The following is a 19273-nucleotide window of genomic DNA, read 5'->3' as shown; positions in this document are numbered from 1 at the left end:
AAATCAGGTATTATAGCAGAGACTGACTGGCAAAACATGACAGACAGCTTTCCTGGAAAGAAAAGAGAGAAAGCTGGAAACAGAAAGGCTGGTGAAATGATGAGGCCATTTGCTGCTCACTGTGCGTGTGTGTGTGCATATATGTGTGTGAACCGGTCATCATTCAATGCACCACACCTGTAGTATGAGAACCTGTCTGCTCAAACCTAATGATCCTGCCACAGGGGTGGAGGGAGAGAGAGAGATTAAAGGGAGGGAGGGATCAAGGATTTAGGAGGTTAGAGAATGAGGATGCAGAGGGGTGGGTGCAAAAAAAAAAAGTAAAATTAATAGGAGGAGAGTTGGAGATGGGAAGAAGAGAGAGAGAGAATCAGGAGGACTCGGGGAAGGACAGCCAAAAGAGAGGGAGTAGATAGATGGAGAGGCCAAGAGATAGATGGCCGTGTTAATGTGGGGTTGCAGGGACACATTGTCTCTGCAGCTTCAAGAGGATGGAGATGAGGAATTTAATAACCAAACAGAGAAACAAAACAAAACTGAGAATGAGGAAGAGGATGAAGCCAAACTATAATTGAAAATAGAAACAGACAATTGAAACAACAGATAGGACGGTGTATAACATTTTCACTCTGCCGCCCTGTCTGGCACCAATCCCAGTGCAGCTGCAATGGAGCTGAGCACCACTTTGGAGGTGCTCTAACATCATTCTGGCTTTAAATGGATCAAAGTTAGATCCAAGAACTCACCCCCTCCCTGACAAACTCAGTCAACCCAAAAATGATTTTTGAAATTAGGATCTAGCTGCGTCAGACTGAGCTGTGAGTTGTGTGTAATCACATGACGAGGATTCGCTGGTTTGTCTTTAGGTTGATTCTTAGGTTTAGATTAAACATATTTTCTATCATACATCATCACATCAAATCTCCAACACCAGTGCAAATGATGTGTGATCAGTGTTCACATCTTAACAGACATGAACAGAACACAGTTTGACACCCGTTCAAACATTGAACTTAATAATGGGAACGAACACGAAGGTGCAGTTCTCCTAAAGTAAAGTTTATTACTTTAGGCAGCATGGAGGCATTGAGTTCACTAATGCCTGTGTTGGCCTGAAGGGTCCAATTCTACAAAAGAGTTACTGCATCACAATCTGCTGAAAACACGGCTGCAAATCCTGGTCAGATTCCCCCCTGTTGGTTTTAACGTTGTATATTTATCTCATATTTAGCATGAACAATATGTTGCTTAATTCACATTTAGATATTTGCACTCAAGCTAAAACCGACATTTGTTGTTGTTTTGTCTGTTTGTGTAGTGAGATCAGCTCCATATGAAGCATTCAGAAGTCGCTTGAGATGCAAAGCGACACCTGCTCATTGACGCACCGCGTGCGGTCTCGTCTCGTGTCACCTGAACAGAAAATGACGTGACGATGAAACGAGAGAAATGAGAAAATCATTATAGTCGTTGATCAGACTAACAACTGCCAGCACCCAGCTGAGGGAGAGAGAAATGTTTATCTTAGGAAGAGGGAAGGAAGGAAGGAAGGAGGAAGGAAGGAAGGAAGAATATGACTGAAGAAGCCATACCGTCAGTGTGATCCCATTTTGCAGCAATAACTTCAGCTAAACGTGTGTGATGAGGGTTGCTGCCTTCCTGCATGATCCAGTGTTGTTGAGCAATACACAGATTTGATACCTTGACATTTTCCTTTATAATTTGCTCCATCAGTGATAGCAAGCTGTTCAGGGTGAGGTAGAAGTCATGGTATCACCACCACGTGTTTAACAGATACGGTTCCTTCTTTGTTCAGTGTTCTTCTGATGGAGGATCCACGAACACTGATATTACCAAAGGTTAATTTAGTGAATTTGTACTCGATCGGCCTCAAAGTCGGCTGGTGGATTTTAAACTCTTTGGAAGCACTTCTACAGGACAAAGCAGCAGACTGAGAAGAAGAAATCTGCAAATGAACTGACAATCTTTAAAGTTCACTCACTTGTTGTAGGGCATGCGTGAGAATCCGATCACATTTAAGTTATGCAGAGATTGAGAATTGTGAGAATTGCACGTCTCCTCCCGCACGCCCCTCTCCACCCCTCCAGCATCACATGCCTCTCTTAATTACTCACCCTGTCTCTCTCCTTGTCTACCTCTCCTTCCTCCACCTCTCTGCACCTCTCCTCATCTCCTCATCTGTCACCTCTGATTCCACGTCAGGAACTTCCATTGGCAGGTCCAGATGAAGAACTACTACCACCGAAACCCTCTGCGTGTGTGTGAGAGTGTGTGATATTATTTGAGACGGGGAGAAAAAGGGGAATATGTGTGTGACCTGACTTGTGGCAGTTTCTATTAATGTTATTAAGCAGAAAAGGAGGACGAGCTAACCACCGTTGAATAAACCCAAATCTATCCAGGGGATCAGAGGAGATCACTCTTCCTCGAACACACGTCCCTCCTTCTCTTTTCACACCTTTTGTTTTTGGCTTTTCACTTATCCTCTTATCTGCTCTGTGTTCCCTTTATCTCTTTTTGCTCTGCTAGATGACAGAAGTGAAATGAGTGTTCAGCACCATGTACATGTTTGTGCACTGCCCGTACACACACACACACACACAGGAAGCTGTGTGGGCACTACTACGCAATAGGGAAGTGTGTACGTTTCGACAGCTCACTGAGTACTGTTTCTCCTGGGTGCTGCAGCTACCCTTCAGGAAGTAACAGCAAAGGTCACAGTATTGATTATTATTCATTCTCACAAGTTATCAGAGTGAGTGAACACAGTCCTACTTTCATTCTTCCTTTACTGACTCTCTCAGTGTGAACAATCACCCATATCTTTGCCTTTATTAGGCAGCACGATGACGCATCTACTGGCTGTTGTTGAATCAGAACCCTTCTACTAATCAGTCACAACAAGAAAACTCTGTCCCCCGAAACCTTAAAATGACCAAATAGGTTTAATGTTGTGGCTGATCAGCAACTGGATGGCTTGACTAATGTAAGGGAAATTATAATATAGTCATGAATGTGTGAACTGGAGGAACAAACCACGGGGTGACCCAGAGTCTGGTTCGGAGCGGCACGCTTCATTCAAAGGAAGCTGTGCATAAAAACACGAGAAAGAAAAGCGAAGATGAAATTGAATCCTGAGGCTGCTGATGTTCTTTTCTCACAGAGGAGCTCTGACAAAACAATTTTCTAAAACAACTTCTCTTCTCTTCTAGTCGTAGTTAAATTGCAACCAAATGTATCTGGCTGAATGAATATTTTAAGTGCCCTTTGGCCAACTTGTTCCACTGAGTCTGGGGAACTTTCAATTGTGTAAAATCAATAATTTTAACACTAACCACTAACATCCACTCATCATTAGAAGATTAAATGTGACAACAACATGTTTGCTTTATAATATTCTGAAATCCAAGTTCATCTGCATGAGATTTGAGTTTTTTTCTGCAAGGGAACAGACCGAGCCTCGTGAAGTCCTGAATGATGCACAGTTTGTTCAAAGGCTTAACGACACCTCACCCAAAGTGCTCAATTATAACGACACTCTGCAGTATTTCTCTTCCATGAAATCCACTGCAGCTACGGTACGGTATCATTTTAATGCAGGAATTAATATGAAACAGTTTTCTCTCGTTTCAGAGTGTACACTTCAACACTGTGTGGCGTTCTTCTTTTTTTTTTTTTGTTGCAGTTAGATAAGAAAGCGTTTCCGTGCCCCCAGGAAAGTAAAAACTCTTCCATTATTTGCCTGACTTCATTAAACCATCTTTACTGTCACTGCTGCTGCATTCAGTGACAGCTCCAATGGCTCAGAGTGCACGTTGAATGAATACTGTGGCTGTAGGTGTGTGCTTAAAAAGTCTAACAAGTCATGCTGGGACATTAGGAGGGAGTGGATCGATGCCCATGAGAGGCTAGTGCATTAACTTGACTTAATTACTGTATAGTGTCTGTCAGGCGTTAAGCCTCACCTTCTCCCTCTGAGCGTCACTCAGAGTCCCTCAGCTGCCAGTTTATTAGGTACAGATAAGGTCGAAATGATTGGCACCTCTCCCTTAAAGAAAGAGCGAAAAACCAACGAAGGTCATGAAATAACTCTAAACTGACAAAAGTAATAATAAAGAAAATATTACAGAAAATTGACAAATTAATGAAACTGGCCTGGACATAAATGATGCCACCACTTGATATTTTGTTGCACAACCTTTTGAGACAATCAGTGCAATCAAGCGATTTCTGTAACTCTCAGTGAGACTTCTGCACCTGTCAACAGGTATTTAGGTTCACTCCTCACAAACAGTTCTGTTGAACCATAACTCAAAGGAAAAGTCTGATTTTCATGAGTACGCTTTTAGTAAATGTTTAGGTTTCAAGTTATTCCAGTGACCTTTGTGGGGTTTTTTCTTTCTTTAAGGGAAAGGTGCCAATATTTTCATCCACATCTATACTTATAGTAGAATGAATGAATTAAATCCTACCTTAATTTACTCTAGCTCTAACATCATTGGTTGTTATATCACATTATTATTTTATCTGTCTGTCTGTAAAAAGAGTTAAATCCAAAATCTGCCAAGGAAACTCTGAATTGACCAAGTATCTGACACTGACTCTTCATTTTGATGCATAAAGTAATATGTAGTATACTATATTACTATGCCAGTATAGTAATATACTGTAGTACAGGAAATTGAGCGACACTGAAGTACAAACACAAGCAGCAGCAAGACACATGAAGTGCACACTCATTATAGACATACTGTAGATAAAATCAAAGCATTTGCACACATGCACATACACTGCCCTCATTTAATGCACACATCTTCAGTTCATTGGTTAATTGATTGATTGATACAGTAAAGATAATGGTCCCTTTCGCTCTGCCAACTTGCAGAGTGTTGTCCAGAATAATCCTTCACCGGACTGAGTCCTTGACTGAAATTAGATTTTAACTGCAATGCGGTGGGCTTTCAGTGCACAGCAAACTGTTAGCCGCTTAGCGTTATGTGTGTTAACGGACCATTCACTCAGGACTCTTAAACTTATAGTGTCTATAAAGATCAAATAAAGTCAGACATCTGCATGATGAGATTGCTTTCTTCGTGAACACTGGCCTTGGTGTCGCTGTAATGGTTCTGTACTTGATACCAAGTCACTCTTGAGTTAACAAAATAACGTCAGCACCAACCCCTGTGACGGACAGTCTGTGTTGTCTTATCTTAATGTGCAGATGTGGCCACAGGATTCTGAATTTAAGGATTCAAGGATGGAATAAGCTTAAGAGATTCTCTTTTATTGGCTGACACCAGTGATCTTTTAGAATTTGATATACTTTTACTGCTCACACCTCCCACACACTACAGCAAATACATTTTCCTCTCTGTATTGAACTTTAAGGTCAAACACGTCTTTGATATTCTTCATATTTGTGTGCAGTATGTGTGTGGGTCTGCTATTGCATATGCTATTTGTGCACATTTCCATGTACTTAGGTGTAGGTGTTTTCCACTGTGGGAGAAGAAATTGTATAAATGATAAAATTGTATTAATGGCGCCATTCTGGAAGCAGCTTTGCCGACCCAGAGCAAAACACAAAGACCTGGTTTCAAATTTAGCACTGGCTCCAAACCAGTCGTGGAATTTGTTTGGTGGAAAAGGTTCAATTTATTTTATATCTTATCTTATGTCTCCCCTGTTCCCAATAATCTTAAGTTTGTATTATAGTTATGCTTTAGTTTAACTTGGTCCAAAACTTTTTCATGTCAAAAAGTTTTGTGTCTTTTTTCTTTTCTTCTGTCTCCCACTGTACTTGAAAACTCACCAACCCTCATATGTGCATGCTGGAACTCCTTTGGCTTCTAAAGTCAGTCTCAACTTTTCCTGACACCTGTTGCCTGAGTTCGCACTATTCTGCCAAGACTCGCACCAGATACTGTGTGAATCACACACTCGCCCCCAACTCTCATCTGCACCCTGCAGTTCACACACTGGATCTCGCTGCAGCATTCCTCTGGTATGTGCCAGAATGTGAGTGTGTTTGTTTATGGACATTGAATATGTTTCTACTTTTTCTACATTATATTCTTTGATATTTATGCACCTATTGTACATATAGCATGAGAGCAAACACACAGTGGCACACAACAGAAGGTAGGTAGAAGAAGAAAAATCTCTGAACAACATCCTTAAATAGCTCAGCAAAACCAAACAAAACCCCTGATTAGAGCACACGTTTACAATTAATCCAGGGGTTTACAGAATTTCACATTTTCCCAATGTATAAGATAAATTTTCCTTATATTACATGAGTTTTCTAGTCAACCTGGACGTCTACAGTCTCAGTCCTCTGAACAAGCAGCAGGGCAACCACACCAACACACTGATGATGATGATGATTTTTATTAGTGATGCATTTTTTAAATGCCAAAATGCCAAAACAAAAACCATCAGATCCAACCTTTATACTAGTGATAATAGCGATAGCTTCAGCTGTGACATCTCATGAATTGGATGGTTCCCACGCCGACCTGAGAGATCTCATTTCCCACTTTGTCCAAACTTACAGGCAGACACATGGATCTTCCTCCCTAAATCACAACCAAGAAATCTTTTTCTGTGAGCAGCCTTGGACTCCTGTTTCTGCCTTCCATCATCTCATCTTGTCTTTGTACGGGCATCATTTCTCCGTGTATGTACAGACAGGTCATTCTTTCTAATATCCAAGTCTCATGTTGTCCTTGTACTTGCGACAGAGGGTGTGTTCTGCAGCAATGAGTGTTCCTTTGCACCAAAATGTGTCTGACGTGTAAAGCCTTATGTCTCTACAGATTCTGATTATACAGAGTAAAAGCGGGAGATTTGTGTAGATGCCTTGATATTTACGCAAATAGAACAATGATTAAACAAGTGGATCTTGCTGCACTTGCATCAGCAAATGTACACACATGGACGCACACACTTTCACAAATGCAGACAGCAGACAAGATTGGATTGGATTTCCTATTAACAGGCAAATGATTCCTGTCCTCTCCTGTCTCATTCTCATTTTTGTCAGATATCATGCCCCCCCCTCCACCCAATCTATCAGATTCTTTGCCTCTTTATTTTTCCATCCATCTCTTCTTTTCACCATTTTCTGTCCACTCATTTTTTTCTCACTGTGCATCTTTTCACTGTGAGAGAGACCAATGGGGAAAAAACTGCTGAGACACAGTAATATAATGCATGTGAAGGACACAGACAGTGCAACACAACAACCTTTTTCCTTTTCTCTTTCACAAAACCTGTGTTTTTTTAAGATACCTTTTAGAAAATGCGCCTCCACCCAGTGTGTATGTTATACATACTCACTAAACCTACATTAAAACCTCCCTCAAACCTCCATAGAAGTGATGCACTTTGCAATAAGTGTGTACTTCAGCCTTTGTTTCCAGATTTTTCCTATTATGTTTTTCGTGTCTGTGTCTGTCAAACCTGTCACATTGCTGACGTTTCAGCGATAGAACTAAATCAAGCAGACTGACTTCATCTGAACGCAAAACCTTGTCAAAAAAGATGCTGATGCTGGAACTTTGTTCTACTGTACATGCATGATTTGATCAGATGTTATGAAAAGCCGTTCCTGCTGCTGCATGTAGACACAACCTGCACAGTGCTGAGGAAGTGAAGTCAAAAACCTCTGTTTCCATTAGCTGATGTTCTGATCCAGACACCTCAAAGGCAAGAACAACATTAAAGTAAGTGAACTTACAGTTCATATTGTATTAAAAAGCATTCTGATATTTCTGTGTGCTATGGAATCGGCTGTAAATGTCTTAGTAATGCAGTAAATGCAGTTTCATGACCTAACAAGTACTTAAGTAAAAAGTGTCTAAAGGTAAAAACGTGACCACGAGACGTGGTGGTGTAGTGGTTAGTGCTGTTTCCTCACAGTAAGACAAAGGAGGATGGATGGATGTTGCAAGTGATGTGCAATTTAATTGTTTAGCCACGAGAAGCTACTGCCTGTAGTGCACGCCAACCCCTCTGTAAGCACTTCAGATGTGTGATTTCAGTTTAAACATTTGAGTTACTACAGTCAAAATGTGCAGAACAACAGATGACTGGAAACTTCCTTCACTGTCTTTCCTACTACTTTTAAACAGGGACATAACGTGCCTGCATTATGTTGGCTTATCTAGATCCTTTCTCCTTTTCTTCTTCTTCCCCCTGGAATTCTTCATTATACTGGGCTTTATCCTCTTAGTTCATCCAAAGAATAATGTCCCTTTGTTCTAACTTATAGGACGTGATGTAATATTTTACTTAAACTATACTGAAAAAAGTTTGTACATAAAAAAAGACATAATATCTGCAAAGTGGAAATTAAATTAAGTTAATTAGTATCTCTGGATGGTCTGACACACAGTGTGGTTTAAGCCTGCTTGCTTTCAATTTTAAATGTGCAATGCAACACGTATATTTGACTAACAAACTGAAATAAGTGAAATGAGCGATCCTCAGGGGAATGAGCAGAATAGGCAGCATGTGTTTGTGTGAAAACAATAGCTCTGGTGAAGGTTTGCTTCAGCCCCAATAGAAAATCAACACACATTTACAGTGTGAATTAATGAGACTGCTGGAAATGTTAGCATTAGTATACCAGTCAAATCTGAAACAAAGTATTAGGAAGCGCAGTCACATAAGTAATCACATGAGCCAACGTATTTTTAATGCAGTTATAATGTAAATAATGTAAAACAGTGAGACATCTGGAACCAACATCCTGAAGCCACAGCCAAATGAATTTTGGAAGGATCCCTTTAGGCTTTGGGACAAATAAACCTGGCCCTAATATAGGAATTTTCTCTGCCTTACTTTCAATTATTTGGCTTTTCCATCTCTGTTGTATTGTTGACATGTGGCCTTCTACCACTCTCACTTTCCACTCACTTTAGTTTTTTCCTGCCTAAACCAAACCTGGCATGGGACATGCCCTCCTTCCACCCCTCCCATCTCCTGTCCACTCACTTACTGTTAATAAACGTAGTGCTTTAGTCATTCAGAAAATATGTTGCATCAAAACACATGTCACCACATTTAAAGTCTCATAGGGACATCATTTTTAAATGACAGTGTTGGTTAATTACATTTTCCATTTTACCTGTAACTCGACAGTAGGTGCACCGAGCATGAAATTATTTCATAACAAACCTTAGCGTATATAAAGCGTTTGTGAACATGACCAACATTTTTATTTCTGTTTCTGGTAATGACGGAACCAAATCACAACGAAAGTCCTCTCAAGGCGCTTTACAGTGCAAGCTTGACATTGCACAGATAATAAATCTTTAACAGCAATACAAAAGCCCTGGTACATGTGAAAGCTGTCACATAAATACAATATACTGACAGTCACTGTGATAATAACACCTGTTAATGAAAGTTGTTCCACAGCAGCGAACACAGATCTGATGTTTAATGTCTGCCACACACACTATTCACAACTTCTACACCAAGACTCAAGCCCACATAAATCTGTCCTTCCCAATAAAACTTGTTTATGGCTTTCACGTACAGGCAGCAGCCCTGAAGTCTCGTATCGGCCTCCCTCTACCCGAGCTTTATAAAGGTCAGTGTGGGAAGTTCTTCAGTAATGCCACTGGAGGAAACGGGTGATGTTTGCTGTGATCTATAATCACTTCACATCTATAAGTTAGCCTGAGGGAGGATTCCTGGGCAGGGCGTGCTGCACTGTCCTAGTACCAAGTAGTGTAAAGGCTGCCAAGTGTTTTAATGTTGGCGTGAGAGATAAAGAGCAATGGGGCTCCTCTGCAGGTTCTGTCTCTGCAACGTCATGATGAGGCCTCCACAGTGCATCATGGGGATTTTCTGGACCTCAGCATCTTAGTCTAGGTATTGCTTTACGCAAAGCCCACAAACGTTTAGTTAATTCAGCCTCTGAGGCAAAACGATCCACTTATTGGAGAGTATAGATTAGAGTTTGCCAAGCGCCTCCTCTGAACAGCACTTCTCCAGTCGTTGCCTACAGCAGCAACCATAATTAAGCACGGGGGTCTTGTCAAGCTATGACTGTGTCTATATATTGAAAAAGTGTTAAAGTTTGTGAAGGTTGGTGTCTTCTTCATGCCTTTCCACAACAACTTAAAAAGCCTCTTCTAGTGGGCATATCTATATGTGCTGGATCATCATCGTTTCCTTCTGTAAAAACACCTCTGACTGAACTCGAGGATCAGTTGTATTGTGTTCAGTGTCCTAAGTCTGTCACTGTTATCATTTTAAATGACATACTGTATGTGATATGCAATGAATAACTTGAGGTGTAGTCAGTGGTACTATGTTTTTTGATTGCAAGACTTTTCCAGACGAGGCTTTAAATTACTGCCACCTCAACAACATAATGTTATAGATAAGCTGAAAGAACACTCGTGGTAAAGATAGAGCTGCTCAAGGCCTTTTAATTTGCCACTGATGGTGCTGGATGCCTTAAAGGATGAAATGCTAGATGAGAATTAAAGGTGAAAATTAAAAGTTTAAGAGAAGAGAGACAGCGGGAGGCAAAGAGAAAGAGAGATCAGATCAGAGGGGAGCTGGAGCACAGAGCGAGGTCCCTCGGGTGGGAGGTGGAGAAAATTAGTTGGAGAAATCAAATAGCTGGAAGGAGGGAGGGATCTAAGGAGGGAGGGCGAGAAAGGGTGAGCATAAGAAAAGAGGTCTGGCTCGAATGAGAGGTGGAGATTTATGATTATTAATAGTAATGTTTGATTAGTATGAGTACAGTCAGGAAAGCGATACGACTGGTCCGAGCAGCTTAGCATCACTGGCCCTCCGCTGAACTGGGCTCCCATTTTTCATCCTAAAATAGTTGGAGAGGGCATGTATAAAACAGAAAGAGCAGAGCCCCTGATGTTTTACTGGACCTTCTTCCTGCACCCGTCCCACCGACACCAACTGTCAGTAGCCAGGTAAGAAGGAATGACTGAGATAGAGAAGGAGTTCGGAGGAGATGTTAAATAGATGAAGGTTGAGGCACCAATAATCTGTGTTTTCCTTCATTATCTGCAGCGTATGATATTTTTTACCTTGAGAAATCTTACATTACTGGGTTATCTACTGCACGGCTCAGATGTGAAAAGGTGTTTGTGTTGCTTTCTAATCTAATTCAGTGATAGAATATAATTCACTGTAATGGAATAAAATCTAGAATATAATATAATAAAAAGGGGTATGAAATAAAAATGAGTGAAGAAATGCAATTTACTCTCTTTACAGGCTCTTCTATTGAGTGCAATTAGATTTAGATAAAGAGACTATATAAAAACGAAGTAATTACTTTCTGATAGCAGTTTGTTGCCTAAAAGAAAACAGGCGTAATGTTGCTGTGCTTACTTGTCGTATCTGTCAAGGTCGAATTTTAATTACACATAATGAGATTGAATACACGCTCACGTCCACACTGCAGGTAGCTGAGTGAAAATGCTGATGCTGATCTTGAGAAGACATCTCTACGTGCTTATGATTCCATGGCCGATCGCTGAGTTTGAAAATAAAAATGTTGCATGTATTCACATAAGAGATGCATTACGTAGCATGAATATTTATATTTAGAGACAGAACAATACTTAAGTGGATGCTGTCTTGGGTTAATTAATAAGAAGGGTGCATAATGTTTTGTTTGTGTGTCACAGTGAAATATGCAACACCCCATACTGATGCTTTCAATGGCAAACTGATTTGAATTTACATTTTTAATTTGTTGGGTAATATGTTATGCAAATATGTGAGTTTGACAGTTAAATATGTTTTTATCTCATGTGTTTTGCAAAGTCATCCCATTAAAACTTGACTTTATTACCTGCAGTTAAGTGGGAGTGTGACCACGGCTAACAGACACACACACACACACACACACACACACACACACACACACACACACACACAAAAACACAGTACTGTACAGGGCTGCTGTTGCCAAGCTCCAACTGTGTGGTTAAGCTATCCTGTCCTGTACCTGCCAAAGGATTAGACAGTGGACAGTGGTGATAACAGCCAGATGATCCCCAGGCCTCTGTGCTCCTTATCAAATCCATTCTCTCCTGGCTGTGTGTTGGTGTACAGATGTGTGCTTGTACTGGTGCATTTATATGTATTTGTTCAAATAGTATTGTGTTTTATTTTCTTTATATCGGCAGGTCTAGAAAATCAATAGACAATGTAAAACAAAGAACTGAATTCTGTTACAGCACTCATTTATATAAAGTTAGTTTTACATTGGCAGCACAAACAACGACACATGGAGAAGAAAAGCTTTCTTATTCTGTGACTGAGAACAAAAGAGTCTTCAGCTTTAACTTAACAAAAGCATAAATCATGATTCACACACTGACACAGCAGCATTAATGGGGGGAAACTCATAAAGGCATCAAACTGTGTGCAATGATTCACTCGACCCCACAAACACAGGACAGTCAGATGAACACGAGTGGCTCAGGTTTGTTGAGATACACATATTCTCCTCTTTACTCTTTAAGCTGAGCTGTCTGACACTCGTCCATGCCCACACGTATAATCACACACAAATAGATTCACACACTTGTGCAGCTGTTACTGTAGAATGGGGAGCTGGCAGGACTGTAGGATGGTTAGGTTTCAGACACTTTGAGTGACCATCAGGGTCGTGGGACTTCACATATTCATCTGCTGGAAATAAAATGGAAATAAAAGGTCAACCTCATGTGGACAGACCTCTGTCAGTATCCTGCTGAAACCTGTCAAACATTTATCTATCACGTGTTGTAGAAGAATAATGTTTGGTTATAGTATAAATGGCTTTGGTTGAAAGAAGAAGTAAACAGCACAGCTCAGGGTTTCATTGCAGAAATCAATGAGCTAAACAGTAAGAGACGGGACACTCAGTAGAGTTCAGGTCAAAGCACTGTTCTGTCAGAGAGACAGTAGCTGTATGGACAGTAGCTAAACAATAAGTGTGTTAGTGGTGCAGATAAAACTGCTGGTTTGTGAACGATGCTCTTAAACTGTTACTGTAAAACCTCTTTCCACTGGTTTTCTAATGAATGCTGCTTTAACAAGCTGTGAAAACACGTGTTTGTGTTTCAGAGCAGTGGTTTGTTGCTAATTACTCGGAGCTGATGAAAAGATGCTGCTGACTGCTCACTGCTGGTCCTGAAACTGAGCTCACGATTAGTGGTACTACCACGGTTACACGAGCATACATAATGTAAACATGTACATTTTAGAATCGAGCGTTTGGGTTAAACAGCAGAGTGAGTGTAGTGTGACACCGAGCTGCAGCAAACAACCACACCAGGGCCTTCACCGGACGTGGTCTTAGTCCAGCAGCTAACATGTTTCTGGTGCTAATTTAATCCTTAAACTTTCCCAGAAGTGTATTTGCTTAAATTTTGATCTGTACCTTTAAAAAGAACCATGAGACCTGAATGAAACTGTAAATGCCTTAATATGTATTCAACTGTTTGCCACAGAGAGGACAAAGCATTTCAGATTATTCACTGAGATGAGAGACAATCATCAGATCAGCACCACTGGTCTTTATCTTTTCCTTTAAGTAAATCAATGTGGCTGATTTTATACAGTTCCACTAGCAGCACACCGACTGAGATATCTCAGTAAATCAATGTGATCCTCCTCATTTCACAGTGAATTGTTTCTTTTCCCATCAGACACCTTCATGGGAAAGGTCAGGGAAGGAGGTTGTGCTTTTAAAATGGTAAAAGATTGGATGTGTGGCCACACAAGTTAAGCTGTTATTGATCTGTGTGTGCAGCAGCATGTTACAGAAGCAGATAACACCGAACCTCCACACAGGCTCGTGTTACAGCAATGGAAAGAATCCACAAACTACTTCAAATAGTGGTTAACGCGCCGTGTGTGTCTATATGTTCCTACTGGGTGGTTTCAGACGTACAGTATGTGCTATAATGTCTTTTCATTGTGTCCATCGACCATCCGTCATTTTAAAATGTATCATAACCCTCAAATAGGATGAGGATGCTCATTATCAGAGGCCTCTCGGGTCATTAGCTCATAATTTGCCCACTGTGTGGTAAACATTTTTATCGACTTAAAATGAACCCTGAATGAATAACATTAGTGTTATTAAGGATTTTCACTTCAGCCAGAATCACAGTTGAGAAATGATGCAGCAGAACACGATGTAACATGAGCGATTTGTTAGCAACACTGTGGACAGAGCCGTGATATCTGCCAACTCAGCATTATGTTCCATGCACACAGATAACACGGTGGTGGTAAAGGTACAAGGAGGCTGGTGATACACTAATCCTCAGAGACCTATTGGGGCTGTTCAGATCCCATTTCAGTTGATCTGTATTGGTTCCAGTAAAGCTGATCACATCTCAGCGTGGTACTGTTCTGCTGTCTGCTGAACTGGCTCATGAACGTGAAAAACTGTTTAGGTGCATCAGTAAATGACCAGGAACTTCAACAGCCTGGTACGTCCCGTCACTATAGGAGGTTACCTGGAGATCTGCAGGTACTTTAACTTCTTTTAGAGCGCCGACAGCCCAGCGAGGGGTGTGTGTCTGGATTCAGGTTGAGGTGACGTTTGTGTGGACGCCTGAGTGACTTGTCAGTCATCTGTTCTACATCCTACTTGAAATAATGACTGTCCCAAATCCCTCTTAAGGTTTGCCAGACCACAATGAGCAAAGTGAAATCGGAGCAACCCATCCCCTAATCCACATGTCACTCACTTGTTCTCAGCACCACGGCTCTCTGGGCTCCTGTCGTCGGCTGCTTGCTTGGAGGTTCCCTGTGCGTTTGCCTGACTGTGTGTTCCCGTACGTGCTGTGTATATATGTGTGTGTGTTGCAGTAGAAGCAGAGGAGAGAAAGACATCAGTCAGGGTGCAGGGGGAAGGTGACAACTTCATAAGCAGCGATCAGGTTCAGTCACACACACACAGTGAAAAGCCAAAGCGCTGTTAGCTGCTGGGCTCAACTTTCACAGTGGGAGGCGCCTCCATCTGGTCCGGGCTGACAAACTGTGTTCTCCTGCGGTATTTCGGACACAGCAGAAGACTCAGATGGCCCGTTAAACCCCCGCTGACCTGGCCTCTGGCCCTGTGTCCTGCTTTTAACTGTAACAGCCCAGTGATATCACACAGGCGAAATGGAAAATGCTGATCTGGGCAGTGCACTGTTTGTTCTGCTCTGTTCACGTCCTCCCTTCCTGCTCCTGGTTCATTCTACTATTATCTTTTAATCTTTTCCCTTTTCTATGACCTTATTTATGACCCCTTGTCACCCCTACTTGCTCTGTCACTCGTAACCTTCTTCTCACATGTCCCGGTTTCCTGCTTCATTTCTAAAGTGTCACCAGTGAAACACGAGAATGTCTCTGAGTTCTCGCTCTGCTCTCTAGCGACCTTGTTTTTAACCTTGTCCCCTCTCTGTCCTTCTCTTTCTCTCTCTCTCTGTCTTTTGTCATCGCTCCTCTTTATCCAGAAGCTGAGATGGCAATGAGCGGCATCCTCAACGCTGGTGACATCAAGAAAGCTCTAGATGCATTTGCAGGTAAAGTGCTTCCCACAGATAAATCACAGGTTCCCACCTAGGTTTTTGGCACCAGAACTGCAGCTGTGAACTGGTTCTGGGACACAGTGTTTTATCAGTGTCTCCTGAATTAGCACCTGTCCAGCAGCAGGAGATACATCATAGATGGTCGGCTAAACGACGCAATCATCTTCATTTATCAACTTCATTTAAATAAAGTGGATTGTCTTCACCAGTTGACCCACATTTTGTTTTCACATTTGTCAACACTGTACTCGTTAGTTTCCAGCTGGAGCTGTCTTTGTGAAATGCATCTTGGGAGTTGAAGTTAACGCTTCATGCTGATCCAAAGCGTTGCTGTGCTTCAGTCCTGAATCACACAACACTGACATAGAGAAAAGTTAATGATTTATTTTCCATTTTCATAGAAAATTTAAAACTATTTTTACTGTCTTTTACATTTTGTGTACTTGCAGTTGTTTGCTTGTTTTGCTCGTGCAGTCTGAGCAGGTACATTAGTTGGTAAAACAGAGCGCGGTGACCTAGAACTAATGGCTCCTCCGGCAAACACATGTTCTCAATCTGTAAGAAGGTTGTTTTAGTAATAATTATTTTTTTGCCTTTAGGCTCAGCACCCAGATCAATACAGAACAAAGCAACTTAACAAAACTTTTAAAGTAGTTTCATCACAAATCTGCATCAACGATGAAGGATTACAGTTCTCTTTGGGAGGACGAGCCTGGTATCACAAAAAGTCAAAGTATTTGTAAAACCTTTCAAGTGTCAGTGTGTGTGTGTGAAAAGGAGCATCCCCAGTTAACATTTGGAGTTTAAATGTGGAAGGTGCTGACATTTTGAATCTTGTTCTGTGTGTGTGTGTGTGTGTGTGTGTGTGTGTGTGTGTGTGTGTGTGTGTGTGTGTGTGTGTGTGTGTGTGTGCAGTTGCTGACTCCTTTGACCATAAGAAGTTTTTCGAGATGGTCGGTCTGAAGGCCAAGTCCTCTGATGAAGTGAAGAAGGTCTTCACAGTACTGGATGCCGACAACAGTGGCTTCATAGAAGAGGAGGAGCTCAAGTGAGACACACACACACACACACACACACACACAGATCCCTACGTTCAATCGAGATACACACCTCACTCACACACATAACAGCGTGAAGTTCCACTCTGCTTTTCTGTTCCCATCTAGGTTTGTCCTGAAGGGTTTTGCCAAAGATGGCAGAGACCTGACAGACAAAGAAACCAAAGCATTTTTAAAAGCAGCCGACAAGGACGGAGACGGAAAGATCGGAGTTGATGGTAAAACCCCAAGAGTCACACAAACAGACACCAAGCAACAGAAACATAGAGAGGACACAGACAGTGTGGTCGTATTGTTTATTTATTAATTGATCTGCATATGATGACGTGTTTGTTTAGTTGTTAGTGAAGAAAGGCAGCAGATGACTTTCAGATTAGGTATATTTTATGGTTTGGGGCTTTTATTGGTGAATCAGAAAGCAACAAAGACTTCCTGTTTGTGTGATTTGGACCACTGAGGGACATCAAGGTGTTGAACCTTGCGTCTGACTTCTTTATTGAAGATTTAATTTTGCAGTGCAAAAAAACAAAAAGATAAAACAACAGCTGCAGGTTTCACATTGTGCCGATACTTATTCTAAAATACCGACAGTGGCTCTGAAGTTCGATCCAGGGCAGCAGGTTTATTCCTTCCCACCCTCCTCAGCTGACGCGGCTTGTCTCCTGTTACCACTTACATTTTTGACCTTTCAACATAAAAGCCCTGAACTCACTAAAATAACTTACCTTACTACATTTCCTCCCTGTAAATCTATAAATGGAGAATAAACTAAACATTCGACCTAACATTCGTTTTCTCTCTCTCTTTCAGAGTTTATTGCGCTGGTGAAAGAATAAGCAGTTACCTAGTGTGACTGACGAGCACCACCCCATCCCGACACCCACTGACCCACCTTTCTCTCTCCCCTGCACCTACATCCACACCTCAACACCCCCACCATGACCGTAGACTGGAGACGCTTCCTGCTCCACACTCTCCTCGTCCCCACTGCTGTCTTCACTGAGCGCACTGCTGCGCTATAGGAAGTAGGCTGTGGCGTGCACCCCCCCCCCCCCCCCTTCACACCCACACATCCTTAAAAACCCCTTGAGCTACTTTCATCCTATTTATTTTCTCCTTTTTATACAAACTGTTCTTGTTTCTGTTTATGTATAGATATAACACATGCCTGCAGGAATAAACACATTTAAAGCATAAAGTAGAGATTTAAAGAAAACTGAGATTCTAAGAGAAAGTCCCTCGTTTCCTTCTGTGTTTCTGACTTCATCTTTTATTTTTTAAGCCAACACGTCTTCTCACTTCCCCATTTTTCTTTATCTCTCTCTCCATCCTCTGTTAATTTTACTTCTGGTCCTTCCTGCATTCCCTCCCTCTGTCCCCCTGTGTCCCTGCACCTCCCTCTGCACCGTCAGCTCATCCTTACATCCATCTATCTATCTATCTATCTATCTATCTATCTATCCTTTTCTCTTCTGTGGTAATGAGCTGTTGTAAAACATACCAAAAGAAGAAAGAGGTCAAGCTGTGAAAGAATAAAATAAAATGAAGAAAACAAAGCCTCGAGGTAATTGACTTTTCTGTCAAGTCTTTATTCTCTTATCTGATTTCACACTGCTCACCTTAATTCCCTCTTTGTCGCTCTTAGTCACAGTAACATCAACAACTGAGGCAAATCATGACAGCAGCCTAGTAACGTAAGAGGAGTCCCTTTAAAAAGGCCACGATTGTCCCTCAGTCAGACTGTTCATTAGCACTGACGGTGAAGCTGCATAAAATCACACTGTATGTTATATTATGGATTACAGAGGAGCATCTTTCTGCAGGCTTTTGCAGTCACATTACATAATAAATGCACCTTCACTGAAGTAGAGAATGGAAGGCCGAGGCCACGTTATTCCCATCGCCAAAGAGTCTTTATTCAGAAGTGCTGTGCTAGTTTAACAGAACCGTGCCGTCAAGCCATTAGCACAATTGGATTCACACTGAGGTTCAATTTGGGTTAAGTATCCCCAGCGGAGGAACCAAACAGGCAATGCGGGAATCTTCTTTAGTAGGCCATTTTACCGCCTGAGCAAATAAATACAGATGTGAGGCTCTGAGGCTGTGGCTTCAACAGAAAGCAGAGAACTGTTGCAGCTCAGACTGGCTCACTGCTTTCCCCAGAAGACTGTTAAGGTTAGTGTCATTCATAAGGAAGACAGATGGTCAGTGGAAAGAGGATATTTATGGGACGTGGCCTCTTCTTTAACACGTGACAAAGTGCTTCCTAAAAGCATCGAAGTCTCCCTCTAATAAACACAGTAAGACAGATGGGAGGTGTTAAAGGCCTCAACACTTTCTCAACCAGCTTCTTTTATACTTTTATAACAGCTTTGATTATTTCACACGAGAGATATTTCCTATTTATTTTATCTAGACTTCTGTGCACTGTGATCAGGGCCTTTAACTGACCACATTACACCTGAATTATTATTTTGTATTTTAACAACTCCATGTTTATTCTTGCTGGTTCATAATAATACAGCAGATCAGTATTACCACTGAACCATCAGCAGAGAATCCCACCTGCACATATAGTGATGCAAGTTAATTATTACATAATTATATGACACTATAAAAATG

The 19273-nt window shown here is 41.4% G+C and overlaps 1 protein-coding gene across 4 annotated transcripts in view; it reads left to right on the top strand.

Moving 5' to 3' along the window:
- pvalb6 (parvalbumin 6) overlaps positions 1–18193 on the top strand; it is a 30827-nt gene extending 12634 nt beyond the window's left edge. Inside the window, exons 1-5 of one of the 4 annotated variants that reach the window (XM_026363654.1) lie at positions 10806–10976; positions 15522–15587; positions 16509–16641; positions 16760–16869; positions 17462–18193. In XM_026363654.1, the coding sequence (XP_026219439.1) occupies positions 15527–15587; positions 16509–16641; positions 16760–16869; positions 17462–17487 (330 nt within the window). In that variant the 5' untranslated portion in view covers positions 10806–10976; positions 15522–15526 and the 3' untranslated portion in view covers positions 17488–18193. Of the gene's footprint in view, positions 1–10805; positions 10977–15518; positions 15588–16508; positions 16642–16759; positions 16870–17461 lie in introns of those variants that run through there. The other 3 variants (XM_026363496.1, XM_026363730.1, XM_026363575.1) reach the window with 3 other exon arrangements.
- The last annotated feature ends 1080 nt before the right edge of the window (positions 18194–19273 follow it).

This window comes from Anabas testudineus, chromosome 8 (genome assembly GCF_900324465.2).
Source record: "Anabas testudineus chromosome 8, fAnaTes1.2, whole genome shotgun sequence".
Classification (NCBI taxonomy): domain Eukaryota; kingdom Metazoa; phylum Chordata; class Actinopteri; order Anabantiformes; family Anabantidae; genus Anabas; species Anabas testudineus.
This window is presented reverse-complemented; position numbering and strand designations above follow the sequence as displayed.